Source organism: Coloeus monedula (genome assembly GCF_965178545.1).
Source record: "Coloeus monedula genome assembly, chromosome: 6".
Lineage (NCBI taxonomy): Eukaryota > Metazoa > Chordata > Aves > Passeriformes > Corvidae > Coloeus > Coloeus monedula.
In genome coordinates, this window is record NC_138786.1 from 39,783,886 (window position 1) to 39,802,452 (window position 18,567).

Sequence of the window (18,567 nt, forward strand, 5' to 3'; positions counted from 1 at the left end):
GAAAAAGGATGGTGTTAAGAGGTCAGTCCTGGATCCACCTTATTATGGGGCTGTGGTGGACTGGAGAGCTCATCTTTCTGCAGAAACAGTCCTGACAGTGGAAGTTAGTTGAAGAGGGTAATACCCAAGGAGACAAAAGGCAAGGGAAGGACTGCACAGAAGAGCATCCTGTTTCCCTACGCCTCTTCGCATAAAGTCATACAGCAGAGGAAGGGAAACTTCCAACAGCTTGGCAGACCTCTGAAATATGCAAGTATGTTTAACATTCAGCTCAGAGCAGAGAATATCTTCCCCCTGAATTTTTACAGTACAGGCACGTTGGCATTAAGCATTCAAGAAAGTAAGAACTTGAAACCAAAGAATGACAAAGCAAGATGAACACCATGACATTTATCAAGTTTTTCTGTTGCATGTATTTGATAGATTATATAGGAATAATAAATTACCATCCAGAGTACAGCTGTCATTTCCTTAGCTATTCTTTATGATTTAACCCTTAACTGCCATCTTATTGCCATCTTAAGAAAGAGGAGAGTTCCAAAGCAAGAGATCTTTCAAGCAGCCAGCAATTCACTACAGAAAAAGCCACTTTCAAGCAGCTAATGCAGCCTTTGTAACCAGTATCTCTTGAGGAAATTAGCAGTTTGCAATTTCTTTTAAAAACTGACCCCTGATGAGGATTGAAGTCTTTTTTTCCTGTGTATATATACATATGCGCTTGTCCTAATGTAAACCACCAACAAAGAAATTTAATACTAAAATACTTCAGGCCTAGCATCTGCCAAGTAATTTTTTCTAGGGCTTCACTCCAGAATTTTCCAAATAAACCTACATACTGTAAAAGTAAGTCTACTGCAAATACAGTAGACTTAGCCACCATGTGCCATCAGTACTCATATTATGATGCACATGAGTGGGGGCTACTCCTTTATAAAAGCTAAATCCCTTTGGCCATTCCTCCTGGCCCTGTAACAGCCGCCTCCTACCACTCTTTCAAGTACTGTTTGAAGTGTGTGGCATGGCAACTATGCCCACATTGTACTCTTTTGAGTTATGGCTCCTGAGCGAGAGGACCAAAAAAGAAAAAAAGAAGTAAAGTTCATCTACTTGAAGTAAAAAAGCTGCACCTCACTGCACTGCTTCACCAAAATACCCCTCATAAAACATGCTGTTAGGATGTTCAACAATGGCAACGTCTCATGTAACAAAAGTTGTCTCTGTAGGACAGTGTCCTGGTATGTGGCACACACACAACCATCTTCAACTGCAACAGTACCTCTTTGTATCCCCTGTTGTATCTGAGGCACTCAGATCTCTTCCTGGAAGGACAACAAGCACCTTAGAGGCAACTACCATGCTGTTGTCCTTCCTGGAGCCAGGACAAGACCTCAAGCAGCTTTACCTCCCATCTCTGCTGGTTCACCTGCAGAGAAACATTAGCTGCAGTTGTTGTAACAAATGTTATTCTGGATAAAAAGATGAGTTCACAGAAAATGTCTACTATTACTCAAAGGCTGTGTCCAGTCAGTACTGTTCATAACACCTGTCACAGAGACTGATACAGGGACATCAACAATATGACTGCTGTAAGCAGAGCAGTGCATTTAAAACTCCCTCTGTAACAGCTACTTTTCTTCTAAACTGAAATAACGACAGACAGTAAATAAAAGAACTTGTATAAATAGAAAATAGTTTATTAAAAAACAAACAAACAAAACCAAACAAAAAGTCACAACAAAATCTCACTTCACTGTGTGGCTAAAGGTCTGACTTTAATTTAAACTACACAGCTGGCATCCATGCTTCAAAAGTCATGTAAGCATGCATATGGAAAGGAAATTGGTGCCTTGCTGGCATGCTCCTCAAAATCTCCCCTGGGATGGTTTTTAAAATACATTGTTTTTGAGCAGGTTATGAAATGTGAATTCCCACAAGACACTGAAAAAGTGAAGAAAAGTTGTTTTTATTTACATATACAGGATTTCCATAATCACCTGTCACACAGAAATGCAATTTGCTGCATTTCTAACAGCTGTGAAAACAGTGACAAACACAGAAAAAACCCCACAGGTAAGCATGCATTCTGTAAGGTTTCGGTAATTTTTTTCCGCATGTCAGTTTATTTCTGAGGAAGTATTTAATTTCACAAGTCTATACAAACTACTCACATGAACAGTATTCAAAAGATAGTCCTTTGGAATACTTAGATGTAGTTTTGTGTGCAGGTTAAGACTTTTGATATACAAACAATGCTGCAGTCCTCCTTTATAACAGAAGGGAATGGATTATTAGAATGACATTCCTGGAAAGTTCTTCATTTTAAAGTAACTATTTCATTAATAAGGCTGCTTTTAAACAAGTTACTCGGAAAGAAAGCTTTCAAGATCATCCAAAAGGAGCATATATGTATGCTTTGTTTTCATTGCTAGTCATCTCTGATGAACACTATGCAGGTCTATGATTTAGGCACGTGTAAAGCATGATGAGGATTCTGAAAACACTTTTATCGAAGAAGTTGCTCAGACTCCTTGGACTTGCTTTCTTTTGTTTTCCTCAGTAATGCCTGTTTTATAGCATTGATCTTTTCATCAAGTTCAGCCAATGAATAGCTCTGCTAAAAGAACAAAATAAAAATTACAGTAATTTACATCTTGTAATTGCTAGAGAAGTGGCTTATCACTTGATACTTGAGGTCACTGCATACTGCACTAAGTGATAGATCTACTTCTGCAGAATTGTCTGAATCTTGTCTTTGCCTATTTATATTTAAAGGAAAAAGAACATAAACTTGCAAGAAAGACAGTCCTAACCATGGATCAATATATTGGTGCTACTTCTATTAAATGTTTGTTTAGCCTGCTCATGAAAAACCCTAAGAAATCCCTTCATGTTAAAACACTGGATAAGACTACCTAGATTCTGTAGAACTTCAGTTTACAGCTGAAGGGTTTTCTTTCCCTACTGCCCAACATCAAGCTCCTCTGTGCCACTTAACCTGACAGGTTTTTTATATCTTCTTACACAAACCAGTCATCATCCTTTTTATAAGAATATTTCACCTTATGCAGGACTTTCTTTTCCTAAACAATCCTACTCTCTCAAGTCTCAGATGGCCCATATCCCATCCTAAGCATTCTTCCCAGTCCATCTGTCTCCAAGGGTGATGGCTAGGAGCAGACAAGGTTCCAGCCATGGTCCCACTTGTACCAATGAAAACTTCTCTCTTGTGGCTAAGGTACATGGCTAATGCATTCCCTTATGTGATGGTGTTGTGAAAATGCCAAGTCTTACTTACAGGAATCTGCTATATTGTTGCTATATTACCTGCTATAATGTTGGGTCCTTCTGCAATACTTTTGCCAAGCCAGCCATTTCTAATTTTGCCTTTTCAGAAACCAGTAAAGCAAATTGAAAAATAATTTTTACATCAACAAAAACCACTAAGCCACAAAACAGAATGACATTAATAGAGGGCTGATCTGAATACAGAAATTGCCTGTTACTTTCAGCTTGATTAACAAAATTATTGATTTGTTTTATTCTATCATCCTTCTAACTGATGAAAACACTAACTTACCCTAGTATATATTCTTAGAAGACCATGTGATTCATTGTAACACCCACTAGCTTTCTGTCTCCTTCCCTCTCTCTTCACCAGCAAGCTATCCAATACTGATGCAGCTATTTCTGAGAACTTAGATATTTGCTTCGTAGAACTTTCCACTCAAAACATCCTAAACTTAAGACGAACAAGAATTAATAGCACTTACATGGGGAGATTGAATCTTTCTCCTCTTGCCAGAACAGCTCTGAAGAAAAGACATAATCAAAATAGACTTAATGTTGCACTGACAGAGGACCACAAATAATTCTGTAACAACATTGTCAAGAGTCTTTAAAGTATAGAAAAAAACACTGACTGCCATTCCATGGATTAAAGAAACCTTTTTTATAATTAAGTACTTTGGATCATGAGAAATACTACTGGAGAGCAGTCAGAAGCTGTTGAAGCTTCTCCACACTTGGCAGTCAACAACTATCAATTTAACTGAAGCTTCCTTCAGACAGAATTAAGCTTTTGAAACTGTCAATATTTTTCTCCCTAAAATTTGCCTATATCCACACCAATATTTATGCAAAACTTTGGATAAAATGTGCTAATTACTGTGCAATACTACTATTGCCACCATCACAATTTTTTCCCTGATCCTCCTTCTAGAGATCCTAAAGCACTTTCAATAGAAATTTCAGCTTATGAAATTGTATGTTTTAATTTCTGGTTTTCAGCCCCTTAAAGGAATACCCTCACAAATAAAGAACTTTATTGGTCTCCAACACAAATTTAAAAAATTAAACAAAAATGTGTAATATTGCTATTGATTTTTGATTACTGACTCTTCTCAAGCAAGAAGATACAAATTAAAATGTATTCAACAATAAAAGAGACATTCTTACTGTTACATAGGGAAAGAAGAGCAAGATAACACACAAGAAATTCCTACAGTCAAGTAGAGCCTAATGTAGTAACAACTAATGTTTCTTTGTCCTAATACCCTTTGGTGAGTTAAGGTTAAGGTGTACTATTCAGAGACAGAGCTCTGCCTGAAAACCAGAAACTAAGAAAACTAAGCCACAGAATTACATGAAGGAATTTTTAAGGGGTTTACTCTCTCATCTGTTTAGAAGTTATTCGCATAGCGTTATCAATCAGATCATGTACAGAAGACCAAATGATTTTAGTTGTTTTAAGACATTAATGATTTCTATCAAAAATCAAAACTTCAGTCAATTTTCTTGACATAAGAAGCACTTCAGATTTTAAGGCAGGGAGGAGAAATACAACCTCTCTTATACATTTCTTACAAATTAGTTAAGCTTGGGTGGCAGCAGTGTTTTTCTCCTAACAGATACATTCTTCTTTTGAGTGAGAAATTAGGTAAATATGAACTTGGTTAGATGATCCACATGTAATATAACCACGAACCAAGCCAGAGTTGTTTATTAAGTGTCTGCCCTCTAAGTTTTTCTCTGTACATCAAAGATTCAAGCACAAAAGGCCAAAACGCATTTAGGTATGGCAAAAGAAGGTGAGAAAATTTCTTACTACAGATTGAAAATATTCAGGAGACAGTCCTTCCAGCTCAAGGATTTTATCTTCAAGCTTCTTAATTCTCTGATAAATGTCTCTTGGTACTGGACCACCTAAATACACCAGTAGTAATGCAAAGAAATCAGGAAAAGTGCTTGAATAACTTATTTAACTAAAGATTGCAAGTTTCAAATTTGCATTCTTCAAGATTAGCTATCAACCAGTAGCTGAAACAAAATAAATGGATGGGTTAATAAAAAGGAAGGATAATTAATATGATTCAGGATAAAACCTGATTGATAAGCCAGTGCAGTCAATGAAAGCAGTAAGACAACTTCATGTAGTTGGCTGAAGTATGTCAGACAAGGTCCCTGAAACAACTAATGATCACTCTTACAATACATTGGTCATAAATGAAACACTCTCACTTCAAAGCTGACACCAGCATTAGGAGAGAGCAGATGGGATGGTAGACCACACATGAATTCAGCTTTGATATCTAAGATAGGTTTCTTTCAGAACAATCTCCACTGAGCATCAGAGGTTAGAGGACAAGTATGAGTTGTGCTTGACAAAGAACAGCATTAGCCTGACCATAGGTAGGAGAACAGGAGTGGGGAATGTGTGCATTGAACTGAATAACAGAGCTCTGGAAAAAAAAAAAAATCAAAAAAATAACCAAACAAAAAAGCTCCCCCAAGAACCACCCTCACAAAAAAACCCACAGCAAAAACCAACTCACACCACAGAAACAACAGCACCAAAAAAATCCCACCTCAACCCCTTGCTGTTTTCATCTATACTACAGCAGCTTGGGCTCATTTCCCCATGTAAAAACAGAACTGATCAAAAGATCAGCCTTAGCAAGCATCTTATTTGCACTCCATAGTATTCTATAATGAAATAACTATATAAAACAACTATCATAACTAAGTACTGGCTATTCCAATTAAAATTATAGTCTGGTTCTGAACCATGTCGACAACCAAGGCCTTGGCAAGCTTTTCCTTTTTGACACCCATTTCCTTTTATTTCCGGGTCTGTTAGACAAGACAATTCTATTCTGCTAACTACCAAAATAAGCACTAATGTGGGGTTTTGGAGGTACTTTTCCATTCATCTATTTTGTCCCTTCAAAGAAACAATTTTGCAGGTAGCTTCCCTCCTTCAGTTCTGCTTTCTACTCATCACTCAGCACCTACTGATTAAATTGGCTCACCTCTCACTCTTAATATTGCTTTCTCTTAATGTAAAGGGAAGAGAGCAATACTGCACTAGAAGCTGTTTTGAAAAACAGCCAGTGAATCAAGATTAACTCTTTCTGTTGCCAGAAACAAAAACTGGTGGAACAGGTAGCTGAGGCATGTTACCTGCTCAGATGAGTATTTTTTGCACAGCTGCTGGGGTATGCATCAAATAATACAGACGTTCAGCATGAATGCTGATTTGAACAGGAGTTAAGCTGGTGTTGCATGCTTCCATCTTCTTAACCTATATTATAGTTTAGCTGACCCATTCCTTCAAACAAAATAATGTCACCTATAAAGGCACAACCTGGAAGCAAGGACCCCTCCTTAGCTACCTCCAATCATTATCCCTCATATGCACAAACTCCAAAGCTACTACACATTGTAACCCTAATGCTGACCAGCCACTTCCAAATTCTATTTCCATGCACAAAAGCCAGCTTATTTTTGAGACAACTACACAGCTAAGCATCAAGCTCTGACTGCTGCCTCAAGAGTATCTGCACATATCTTACTCTCCTTCCTGCCAGAGAACTTTAATCCACTACACAGTCACAGGAATCTAGTAATCTAGTCAATGTTCCAAGTATTTTTAAGAGAATGGATTGGCATCTATTCAGTATTCAAAAGACAAAGAAGTCAAAGTGTGTCCATAGTGTCATGCGTAGAAAATTCACTTTACTAGATGGAGATCAGGTTTCTGTTCTACTTTGAAAAGAATTTTCAAAAAAATACTAATTTCTTATTCCTAAGTTCCTCATTGATTTATATTATAGGAAACTAGGGTTGGGGTGAGGAAAGCAACTACCTAAAAAATGTCACTAGGCTGATGGCTATGGCACGTATTTTAGTGAAAGGTATGGACTCATGTTTGCAGGCCTAAAGGGAAGTAGTGACAACAAGCTTCCCACATTCTGGGAAATAAGCTTTTCATCTAAATGTATTTCAAGAAACATCCATCTTTAGGAAAAGGTTTCACGTCATCCTTTGTGTTGATTCTACCACCAGCCCACAAGCTGTCCATGAAGCAGCCCTTCAACCTAAACTCAGCTTTTCCTGTTCAGCGGTTCAAGGCAGGACTCCAGTGGCTATGGAGAACCCCCACCTCCAGATACTCCGTATTATTTTAAATCCTGTTCTGATGTGCCTCTCTCTTATTTGCCACCACATAATGTGTACACTTACTAACTCAGCATCTCAAATTTGGCATAAATCTGGGTTAGTTTTTGGGCATAAAACCCTAAACAGTAGACCATTGTACTTGGGGTGACTAAACCCTTCAGTGGATCTATCCACTGTTTTTACAGTATCAGTTTTTATAGACTTGCCCTGTTTCACCCCAGTAATGATAACTGTAGTATAAAATGGCACACCAATGTCAAAATTAAAACATGATACAAACCTGTTTGTAACCGTAAGTGTGCTTCAATGTTTTGCAATCTCTCCTCAACAGCTTGGTTTCCACAATCATGCATGGGTACACTGGCTTTGTGACTGGGCCCATGCGTTCCTTCAGATCTAGTCTGAGGCCCATATGTATTTACTACCCTAGAAACTGTTTAAAGACAAAATAAATTTCACATATATGCACATGACGCACAAAGCAGATCTAACTAAAAGAATCAAAGTATTCAAGCATGAAAACCTGTGTTAAATCAGTTTCATGAAAGTCTTGCATATGAAGGGTTCCACATACATTAAGATCAAAAGCTCAAGTAAAAGCATTTCCCTATTTTTTTGCACGAGTAACTAAACCTAGCAAAACCCTAGGATTTTACATATGCAAAGTAAAAGAATTACTCATACATTCATGTAGAACGGCAGTGTCAAGAATTTGTCATCAGCTGCTGATAAACAGCAGAAACCTAGGTATCTATGTCAGCAGTTGTACATGTGAGCTTTTGTGAACACAAAGAAGAGGCCAGACCTCATATTACAGGAAGCATCATAAATATATGAAGATGAGGGGAGGTACACAACTGAAAGAACCAATACGAAACTCAGCAAGGAAGTTCACTTCTAATTTTTGTCATTTGGGTAAAAGCTTTAGTGACTCTTCAGCTGCATTTGGGACTATCTTTTACCCGTGCTGACCATGTCTTCATCAGGAGATTTTGATCACTTCTTGTTAAATCACAGTCATTTCTTAAGTTCTCCTCACAGAATTACTGCACTGTACTGCAGATTTAAAGACTATACTGGCAACTCCAGATGCTGAAGCACACACACACATACACCATCGCACTCAATACTTCATGAAGGCCACATGCTACATTCTTGTTTTAATTTATGCTGGTTTTACTTCCAATTCCTTTCTAAGTGTTTTTCACATTTCAGTTATGAACTGTTCCTTGAAGTGCAGACTTCCCTTTTTTCCTGTATCATGCTGCCAACTTACAAATTAACACTCAGTTTAAAACACTGACTTATTCAAAGAGGTTCTGTGTGAAAGATTCTAAAATTGAACTCACTTCCCCATCTCCTTCTTAGCTCACCATACCTTCCAATACTTATTATTGTGCTTTACAGTATTATTCTGAATTACAGAATTCAAAATAATTATTGGTTTCTAGGACCAATATTAAGTGGATAACTGAATATTACCACTCTCAAAAATGGAAAAGAGGGTTACTTTCATTCTCATTTTGGGTATTTAATTTGTTTTTAAAGAAGGGTAACTTGCATATACCTAGAGAGTAGCAGATGAACAAGCAGTATTTTACACACAACTTCTGTTAGACAATCGCTTCCATATTATTTATGCCTTTCCAAAAGTTAGTGCAGTGATAAACTCGTTCCCCGGCATGTCACTTCTTATAAATCTGTCTTAGAACTTCCACTGTCCCCAAATTATATTCTATTTCAATACACTTACTCCAATTAATGAAAAATAGAAGATAATCCTATTCAATCTCATTTCCTTATTGATGGCTTCACCTTAAAGAAAAACTAAGAATTGTTCAGCTTCTCTGTCCTCCTTTATCTTTTCCACATTTCATTTCAGACAATGAAAATAGGCTATTTTGTTTTGGTCTTTAGTGCCTAACTATTAATTTAGATTTAAAACCTTGGAGACATAAATGAAGATGTAAAAGTATTCACTAGAGTCAAAAATCAGTACGTAAAGTTTGCATTTTTGAGTATTCTATAAAAAGTTTTGATATCAAAAACTTAACAGTGCAGTCATATCTGGACACTTAAATGGGTATTAACTTACCCTTTATATGACTTTTAAATCCAGGATAGGGTGTGAAAATTGCGTCTGTTCTGGCACAGCTATTTTCTAAATAAATAATGATATAACAAGTGAGGTCCTAATTATGTATTTATAATTGAAAATATTCTAACCACCATCAGCCTTGATGCTTTTAACAAATCTAATTAAAATGCTTCGAACAATAAAAAAAAATCAGAAATACTTAATTCATTCTATAAACACTTGCCCATTAATAGTTTCACACACTTGCATGGACCTACTAGTTTTAATTGGGTAAGTCACTCGTATTAATGTGCGCACGTATGTATAGAGAAATTTACTGGGTCAGGACCAAATTTATTTGGTTCTTACTTTTCACTGCATTTCTCTGTAACTTATTTCTTTCTTCCTGTACAGAAGCTTTTTTCCTGCTTACCATTGTTATTCTGGTTTTATGCCCTTTTCTGAAACTCTTCTATTTTTGACTGATCTAGTTTACTCATCAGCACTCTTTCCTAAACCTTCCTGCATTTATTCTGATCCATGTGAATTCTTCCATTTGCTTAACCATAGAAACCTATAGTATGGACCACCTTAATTTATTCTAATGTTTATATATTAATCTCTGTTCATATACACCAAAGCTTTACATATATTTTATTATGCCTGAACAATGAGACAGGTCTTATTATCATTTCTTCTGTACTTAATTAAAAATTTTGGGAAACAGTGTTTTACTTTCTAGCATATTCTACTAAACTTCATATATCCTTACACTCCAACTAACATTCAAGCAGTTAAACTCTCTAAGAAGCTTACTGAACAATAAGCTTTGATCTCTAAGAGCGTAAGTACCTCACAGAGACAATGCACATGTGGGCTCACAGGTACTTAGAAGATATCTCTATACTACTTATGTAGTTTACATATATAAAACTGTCCTAACTTCAAAAATCCATTTGGCTACAGTTACTGAACCTGTAAAGGGGATCCAGTCTACCAGATGGATTTAAGATTGGTTACAGATACAGCCAATTGTACTAGTTGGTGTATGAAAAACACCAACAATGTGAGCAATGTTAAAAAAAAAAAAAAGGTCATTTCAAGTAGCTAGTAATTCAAATTCATTGTAAAAATACTCCTTTGTAATTTAACTAGCATTAAATTAACTTCAATTTGAATATGCAATTTACAAGACATTTCTGAACTGCAATTCCATTTACTTTGGAGGAATATCTAGTTAAAACACTGGGAACAATAGCTACAAAACCATATGAACTAAGATAGGAGCTCTTAAAATTAACACAGTAAGAGATACAATTTTTCTGTATGGAATGCCTCAAACGTTGTCATCCAGTGACTACTTTGTTTTTCTATCTGACATCTGAAGTGCACATGCAAGTTCTAAATTTTAAAATAAAGTTACTCTTAAGAGAAAGTTCAGTTTTAAATACAGATTAGTGCTTTTGGAAAATAAAAAAAAATAAACAAAAAACCCCACACAACTTAAATTGCTATGAAGATTAAAGTCTGGCTAGCCAGTTACCTTGATTACAATCAATAACATTGCAAAATTCCCTGACATTATTTTCATTGATCTCGGCTTGTTTCCTCTCGATGAAGGCTGATATCCGCCTGTCAATCTGCAGGTAACAAACATGATGGCATGTATCTATTTCATTCTTTAAATTTAAAATTTAGAAAGGTCTTTCATTTTTCTGTTTTCAAATTCACATAAATCACTTACTTCTGCTTTTCCAGCTTTTATTTGGACCACTTCTGGATCAAAATGAAAATGAGCATCCTTCAGATCTCTCAAGTCATAACTTCCATACTTTTCTTCAGTCTGACTGTTACCATCATAAATATCTAAACTTGTTTGACTTTCTGTTTTACCTGCAGGTTCAACATGGCCTATATTTTCCTCTTTGATCAATGACTGTAGTTTTTCTAAGAGAGGCTGAACAAAGAAAACAGTATGTTAGGGTTAAAAAAATAAAGTCCCAAAGTCCCAAAGCCAAGAAGACAAGTACTATTACAATTTCCAACCAGACCAATGGAAACAATTTTGGGAATTACAACATCTTCCTCTGACAGAACACAGTAATAAGATTAAAAAGAAGTCCCAAATATTGTGCACACCACAGTTCTGACCTTTTTGACCTGTGTCTTTTAGAGGTTTGAAAACTCCCAAATTTCTGTGAAAATCTGCCCATAGTCCTGTGTTACTAGCTAAATCAAAGCTTCAATCACTGGCATCAATGCCACTTAATTAACATGTCATTCAAATGCCTACTCAGAACAGTAAGGCTTAGTATTTTTCCTCCTTAACATGAAATCCAGTGCTCTTACACTGTAAAGCCTTTACTTTATCACCACAGCACTACATTCTCCACTTGAAACCGTAGTTGCCCAAGTGAATGAGAGAACACAGACATGAAATACATAGGCATTATCATGAACACATGCTTTGCTTGACACGGTTGATTACCTACTTAGGTCATGAAATTAAATGAGAAAAGGCACTGACATTTGTAGCAGGAAAAATGCTTATTTTACTGCAATAACTCTTATGTACGATGTAACATCAAAACCTTGGTACATGTCCCTGTCTCTTTTTAATTTCTATCAGTTTTATCTAGTCTGAATTTTTCTCTATAAATTTCTCTCTATAAATTACTTTAATTTTTTAAAAGACAACATGATTTTTAGCATTTTCTGAAACGGAATCAAATTCCTACTTGCAGTGTTCTTACATATTAGATGTAAATTTTATTTCCTTTTATCTTGCATATTTTCTCTTTCTGTTCATCACACCAAAGATTTGGCGGATTTCTGGAAAACAAAGGGTCTTTCTTTTACCTACAGACAAGAAAATACAGAAACTTCCTTTTTCATCCTCTCAGTACTATGCACCTCCAATAATTCACTGACTAGCTGAAGCAAAATAGTAGTACTCAAACCCCCATCTTTTACATATGAACTATCAAGGTCAAAACACTGTTCAGTTACCAGCTGACAAACTGCTCACCCTCCCTGCCATGCAACTAAATTACTTTTGGCAGGGTTGGAAAGTTTCAAATAGTTAAAAGAAATGACAGTAATGGTGACTGGCTACTTGGCAAGATGAGACATTAATGTCAAAGAAATTACTCTTTTAAAAAAAAAACCTACGCTGAAAATATATTTAATTGCAGTAAGACACTCCAGGATGTGTCATGCTGGGATAATGCCACTTCTTGAACCACTGAAAGCACTCTATGAGCCTCAAAACTCACCCAACGCATGGAATCATTATCGTAGCATGACACACACCTGCCGTGTCTTATTGCTTAATTATAACCCACCATAGATGGAAATGTATCACATTTACAATGCAAGTCTAGAAATCAATGAGGCTGCATTTATTCAGCCTGCTCACCTACAGTGGCTATTCCCACCACTAATCTGAAAAATCCGTAAGTGTGAGTACCTATGGAGCATAGTGGAATCCCAAGCATTTAACACTTCTGCATTCCTTTTTTGTTGAACACAGCAACATAAGATCAAAATTACTGAAATTTTACAGCAGAGATAACTATTTTTAGTTGTTGATCACTTTCTTGAAGTCAAATGTGTCCCATGAAATATTTACCTGTAAACATAAAATATGCTGCTGAAGTGCACTAAACAGCAATGCTGGCTGAAGTGCTGATGTGCTCTGAAGCTTGCTCCAATCGATTACAACTTTCACAATATCGTCTCCAAGATTAAGCTTCAACAGGGCAAAACAAACACAATAAAAAATTATATTATCTGTATTAACATCAAAAAAGTATACAAGACAACAATTATGCTCAATCTCATATAGATCCACCCCACTTTTAGATGAGAACATTGGAAAGATTTGCTATCAATTATAGTGCAAGCAGCTATCATATTCTCAGTAAATTAGTATTTGTAGAATATATTCTAAAACTAAAATTTCCTTACTAACTCATCATGTTTTCATTGTATTAATTCAGTCCTTGGATTTATTACATTAATTCTTGTATGAAAGCATATTGTTCATGTTAATCACTCATACCATCTTTTCTTTTAGTGGATACTAGAACCACCAGTACGAAGAAACATGACCCAGGATAGCAGTCTCCTGTAAGTTCATGTATTTTATTCCAAGATTGCAAGACTATCTATGCCTCCATGACCCATGTCTGATGTAACACCATGCCACATTCTTGAATTTTTACTTGCTGCTAATCCAAAGGAAGCTTTATTTTAAAAATAAGTGCATAAAAATAAACACTTTTGAAAATCTCAAGGTTTAACAAACTCTAGATTACACAGCACCACTATTAAACCTATTTTCAAATCACACTATTTTCCTGTATATACATTTGTATTGAAATTAACAATTGCCACAGTCTATTCTCACTGCCAAGGAATTGCAATATTTAACTCCCAAGGCAATAAAGAAAAACATACATAATGAATTTGAAGTATTATTTAAAAGAACTATGTATCTTCTATAAGCTAAAAATACACTAATACAAAGTTGATTGTCAATAATCTCTGATGAACTAACACACTTTCACACCTAACTTTGCCCTTTTTGTTACACTAAAGCTCTTCTCAAGATCTTAAAGTAGTGCTCACTTTCATTTCCCAAAGTTAAGTAGGTTGTTCTCCAACCAAACATCCTGCAAGTGATACCCCAAACTCTAAATACAGATAAAATTCTTGTTTGAAATCAAGAGGACCTACATGTACTCTGCTTGCAACACTGAATTCCCAATTCATATGTATATTTGCACATCTATCCCTCACTCCTTCCATTAAAAAAAAAAAAAAAAGTGGGGGTGGAAATAGAAAAAGGTACCTCAGGAAGATGACAAAGGTGACCTTTAAGTCATGGTCTAAAGATATTTAACTTCTAACAGCATCAAGTATTATGAACAAGAACACAAAATGCATATGCACTTGTGTCCTGAAGCCACCACGAAGTGTATGAGGAAACACTGAGAACTGAACACAAGAATGCCTCCATCACTCTGAAAACAAAGCAGTGGATGACAAGCTGTCCCATATTAGTTTCAAATCCCAGCATTAACAGAGTTTTGTAAAGAGCTATAAACCTGAACCTTCCTTCTCTAGTTGAAGATCAGCCTTGTTACATTCAGGGTTAATTCCCAAATTGCATAGCAAAGAGACAGTCTAACTAGATATATAATGTATTTTAGCTCATTTTCACACAGTTATGCCTGTTTAGTAGTTACGCTAACTACATAGGACGTAGGTAAAGTAATGTTCTAGGATATACTAGTCTTGAACAAGACTAAAGAATGTATTTAGAATTCAGTAGGAATAAAATTTACTTTAGGAATTAAGCCACTGTGCATATGTGATCATCTGAAGCACGCATTTCTGCCCAAAGTTTCTAGAGCAACATATCCTATATTACAGTTTACTGACAGTGTAAGAAAGGTGTAGATTAAGTAACCCGAATGAAACAAAATAGAAGTGCTACTGCAATTTCCTAATAATCCTCCTTTTTCAAAAAGAATAAGCTTATGTGTGCCTTCGTATCATAATGGACAACTCCTGTCCAGGTGGTTCAATGCACAAAAAGCAACAGAACTTCTAACTTAGAAGCCAGTGATACTTTTAACTCACAGACACTGCTTTTAAATAAAAGAATAAACCCCTCTTGCATCAACAAAGGTTTCTAATACAATAGAGTAAGTTCTCAGTCTTTCACATCCTATTACTTACTAAAACTGTGACAAAGAGATTTATAAATTTAGTGTTTTGATAACTTCAAAGCCTTTGTCTGATTACAAGTCCACAGCCTATTCTGCAGCAATTTACAGGATCATAAGTAATTTCAGCCCTTTAAAATTAGTTTTATGTTAACACTGTCTATTACTTGAATCTTAAAGAACTTTTCAGGATCAGCTATATTGGTTTTAAGAGTTGCCATTGTCAGATGTCCTCCTGGTCACGACATTAATTGCTCCAGTAAAAAAACTCCTGTGTCAGAAATATTCCTGCTTACAGCCCAACTTACTAGCATAAATCCAACTTAAACTACTATGATGAATTACAAACTGTGACTGCTAGCAATCTGGCACATGTTCACTCATCTCTGTAAAAGGGAAACGGGGAATCAGTAGTTTCAGTCAAAAATGCAAGATAGTTTGCTAGAATCAGTAAGGGGGTAAAACACAGAAGTTAAATCTGTCAGAACTCAAGCACTGGCAGACAAGTGTGTAACTTAACTGGAAAGGATTATAACTGAGCAATGAAGAGGACTTTCACAGCTAAGATGGAGCAACCAGATCCTTCTAGCTCATTGCACTGGACAGTAAAATGGGTCTGTTGTCATGGAAAGAAGACACTCCAAACACCAATCAAGAGAATTATACTCTGCACCATAGGTGCTGTAACTCTACTGAGGGGATGTGGCAACTCTAAATGGTTTTCTCACAACTGTCTGTGCACACCCAGTCATTTTTAAAAATCACTTGGATCTGTCCAGTGAGAGGCTAGTTGTAGAGACAGCTTTGGAAAAAAATTAAGCTACTGAAAAGAAGACAGAAAAATAAATTTTAATGTAGGTTTAGAAACAATTAATTAAACTTGTGATGAATGCCCTAGTTAAGAGCTTAGGAAACTTTCCCTTTAGTCTCCTTTGTGTTTTTCATAAATACAAAACTTTCAGCTTCTCTCTGACGTGTTGTAATAGTCATTCATAGTGTTGTCCTTACATCTAGATAAACTGACAGTCACTAGCTCTTCAATGATCACATTCAGAATTTTCACCAGGAAGAATTACGGGGCCTTTAAACCTCAATAGACAGTTTTCATGCCTCAGTAATCCTGAGTCACCTGTGTCTGAACATTACACTGTTTAGCACTGTGCTCCTGTCCAAAAGGCACTGTAGTTTTTAATCACTTTATAGAGATAGGAAAACTGAACTCTTAAGTAAGTGCCTGAATTATCAAGCCCTTAATTTTGCTTGCCTTTTGTTTGAAAACAGAGACATTTGTTAGCAGACTTGGAGGTGAGAAGCAAATATAATACGAGTTCTACACAGATGAGAGGTGAAACACTCTAAAAAATAATTTCAGATCAGCCAGCAGCTACTCCTAAACTGCCTCGGCATCTAAGAGCCCATTTCTGTACCAAACATACATTAAGTTACACTAGCTCCTGCAGATATTGCTCATCATCTGGCCCCAAACCTTCCAACTGCTAACTTTTGAAGTAAGAGTGTGCTTCAACTGCCTTCACAGAACTACATATATGTTTCCATAGTGGAAAATTAATCTGTAAATTATTTGTAGCAACAATTAAATTATTACTAAAACCTTCTCCTGACAAAGGCCCACCATAATATCTGTTACACAATTCATAGACATTACTAAACATGAAGTACGTGTTTCAACTTAAGTACCACAAAGCAAAGCACCTCTAAAAATTCTGACCCTCAGATACACTGTGGGTTTCATAGTATGTTATTACCAAGGCAGGGCTAACTTCAAGCTCCTGATAATTTATTTTGGCTTAATGCACTGTAAGCTTTCAGTAGCTTTTCAATTCCGAGTAATTAATTAAGATACAGCAATTAAGCAAACTGCATTTCCTATGGAAGAGATCATCTGTTAAACTATAAAGTGACACGCGACGTCCCGTCACTGCGAGGCAAAGGGACGGTGCCGGCTGCGGGAGAGAAGCAGGAGAAGCAGCAGCAGCCACGCACCCTGGGGCTGCCCCGGCCGGAGGGAGAGGGAGAGGCAGACGGCACCGCTGCTCCAGCCTTGGCAGAAGCCAGGCGGGCGTGAACAACCTCCAGAAGCGAGGCAGCTCCCTTGTTTGTGGCAAACTTATGTCCTCTGCAGCTCCGTTCCTGGAGCCCACAAGGGCCCCGCAAGCCGGGAAGAAGCGGGAGCCAGCTCTGCGCGGACCCCCGAGGCGAGGTGATGTGAAGCGGGCGCGGCGCCCAAGCCAGCTCCGCCCTGGGCCTCTCCCTCCGCCCGCCCCTCACTCACCTGCCCCGCCAGCCCGACCAGACAGCGCAGGGCGCTGCTCGCTACCTCAGAGGCCGCAGGGTCGACCTCCGGAGCGCGGCCGCCGGGCAGGAGCGGGCCGGGCACCGCCGCCGCCATGACGCCAGGCCTGGCCACGGCCGCGCCGTCGCCCCGCGATGACGAACGCCTGGCACTGGCCCCGCCTCGCCCGCTGATGGACAGGCGCGGCAGCCAATGGCAGCCAATGTGGGGGCGCGCGGTCCCGGCCGGGCACGGCGCTCCCTCAGCCTCGGCCGTGTCCCGGGGCGGGCTTGTCCCGCGGCGCTCCTGTCCCGGGGCTGCCCTGTCCCGAGGCGGGCTTGTCCCGGGGCTGCCCTGTCCCGGGGCTGCCCTGTCCCGGGGCTGCCCTGTCCCGGGGCGCTCCTGTCCCGGGGCTGCCCTGTCCCGGGGCGCTCCTGTCCCGGGGCTGCCCTGTCCCCGGGCTGCCCGCGCGGGCGCGTGGCCGGCGCTCTTACGGGAGCGGCTGCTCTGGGTGCTCCTTCATGAGGGGAAGCACCCCAGTGTTTATTTCAGTGCATCGGATTACCGCCCTTGGTTCAGCTGGGCTTTTCTGGTTGCACCTTCACCTTTTTGCATTTATATATGTTGTTCGAAGATTTGACTCTTCTGGTTGCAGCAGGGTTTTTGTTAAATCAAACTACGAGGTTTGTCAGAGTACTCTTGTTTATAGGGTTTGCAAAATTGTCCCTGTAAGACAGTTTACTTGTCAATTTATTTCCTAAAACAGTATAAATGCTTACTAAGGTTTCCTACCTGATGTTTCTTTTGATACCCTAATTTTGATTTTCACACTTCTTTCTGTTCCCCGACCCTCCACCCCCGATATTTTTTAATTCCATTGAGAAGTGGTGAGTGCAGTTGTATATACAAGTGTTAAAACATTCTTAAATAAAAATTTTGAAAAGGCAGATGAATTTATCTGACTAATATTTTGAGGGTTACTTTCCAGATAAGACATACCTTGA

General features: G+C 37.9%; 1 protein-coding gene across 3 annotated transcripts; it reads right to left on the bottom strand.

Annotated features, from left to right (window-relative positions):
- Positions 1-1,671: 1,671 nt before the first annotated feature.
- Positions 1,672-17,698, bottom strand: MBIP (MAP3K12 binding inhibitory protein 1). Of its 3 annotated transcripts, none has more exons than XM_082283915.1 (9): positions 17,564-17,698; positions 13,167-13,286; positions 11,280-11,492; positions 11,079-11,175; positions 9,554-9,619; positions 7,739-7,891; positions 5,105-5,202; positions 3,771-3,809; positions 1,672-2,611 (listed from the first exon to the last, which is right to left on the bottom strand). In XM_082283915.1, exons 1-9 carry the CDS (start codon positions 17,678-17,680, stop codon positions 2,504-2,506), a joined length of 1,011 nt encoding a protein of 336 aa, XP_082140041.1. In that variant the 5' UTR covers positions 17,681-17,698; the 3' UTR covers positions 1,672-2,503. The 3 variants fall into 3 exon arrangements, with proteins under 3 accessions (XP_082140041.1, XP_082140040.1, XP_082140042.1); XM_082283914.1 differs by having other exon boundaries at positions 1,672-2,614; XM_082283916.1 differs by lacking the exon at positions 9,554-9,619 and having other exon boundaries at positions 1,672-2,614.
- Positions 17,699-18,567: the final 869 nt, after the last annotated feature.

Excerpts from the sequence above, each read along its gene's own strand:
- MBIP (XM_082283914.1), bottom strand. The coding sequence starts at position 17,680 with ATGGCGGCGGCGGTGCCCGGCCCGCTCCTGCCCGGCGGCCGCGCTCCG. Across the intron at positions 9,620-11,078 it reads TGTTATTGATTGTAATCAAG|AAAATAGCTGTGCCAGAACA; the intron begins GTAACTGGCTAG and ends TTATTTATTTAG. Across the intron at positions 7,892-9,553 it reads ATTTAAAAGTCATATAAAGG|TTTCTAGGGTAGTAAATACA; the intron begins GTAAGTTAATAC and ends GTCTTTAAACAG.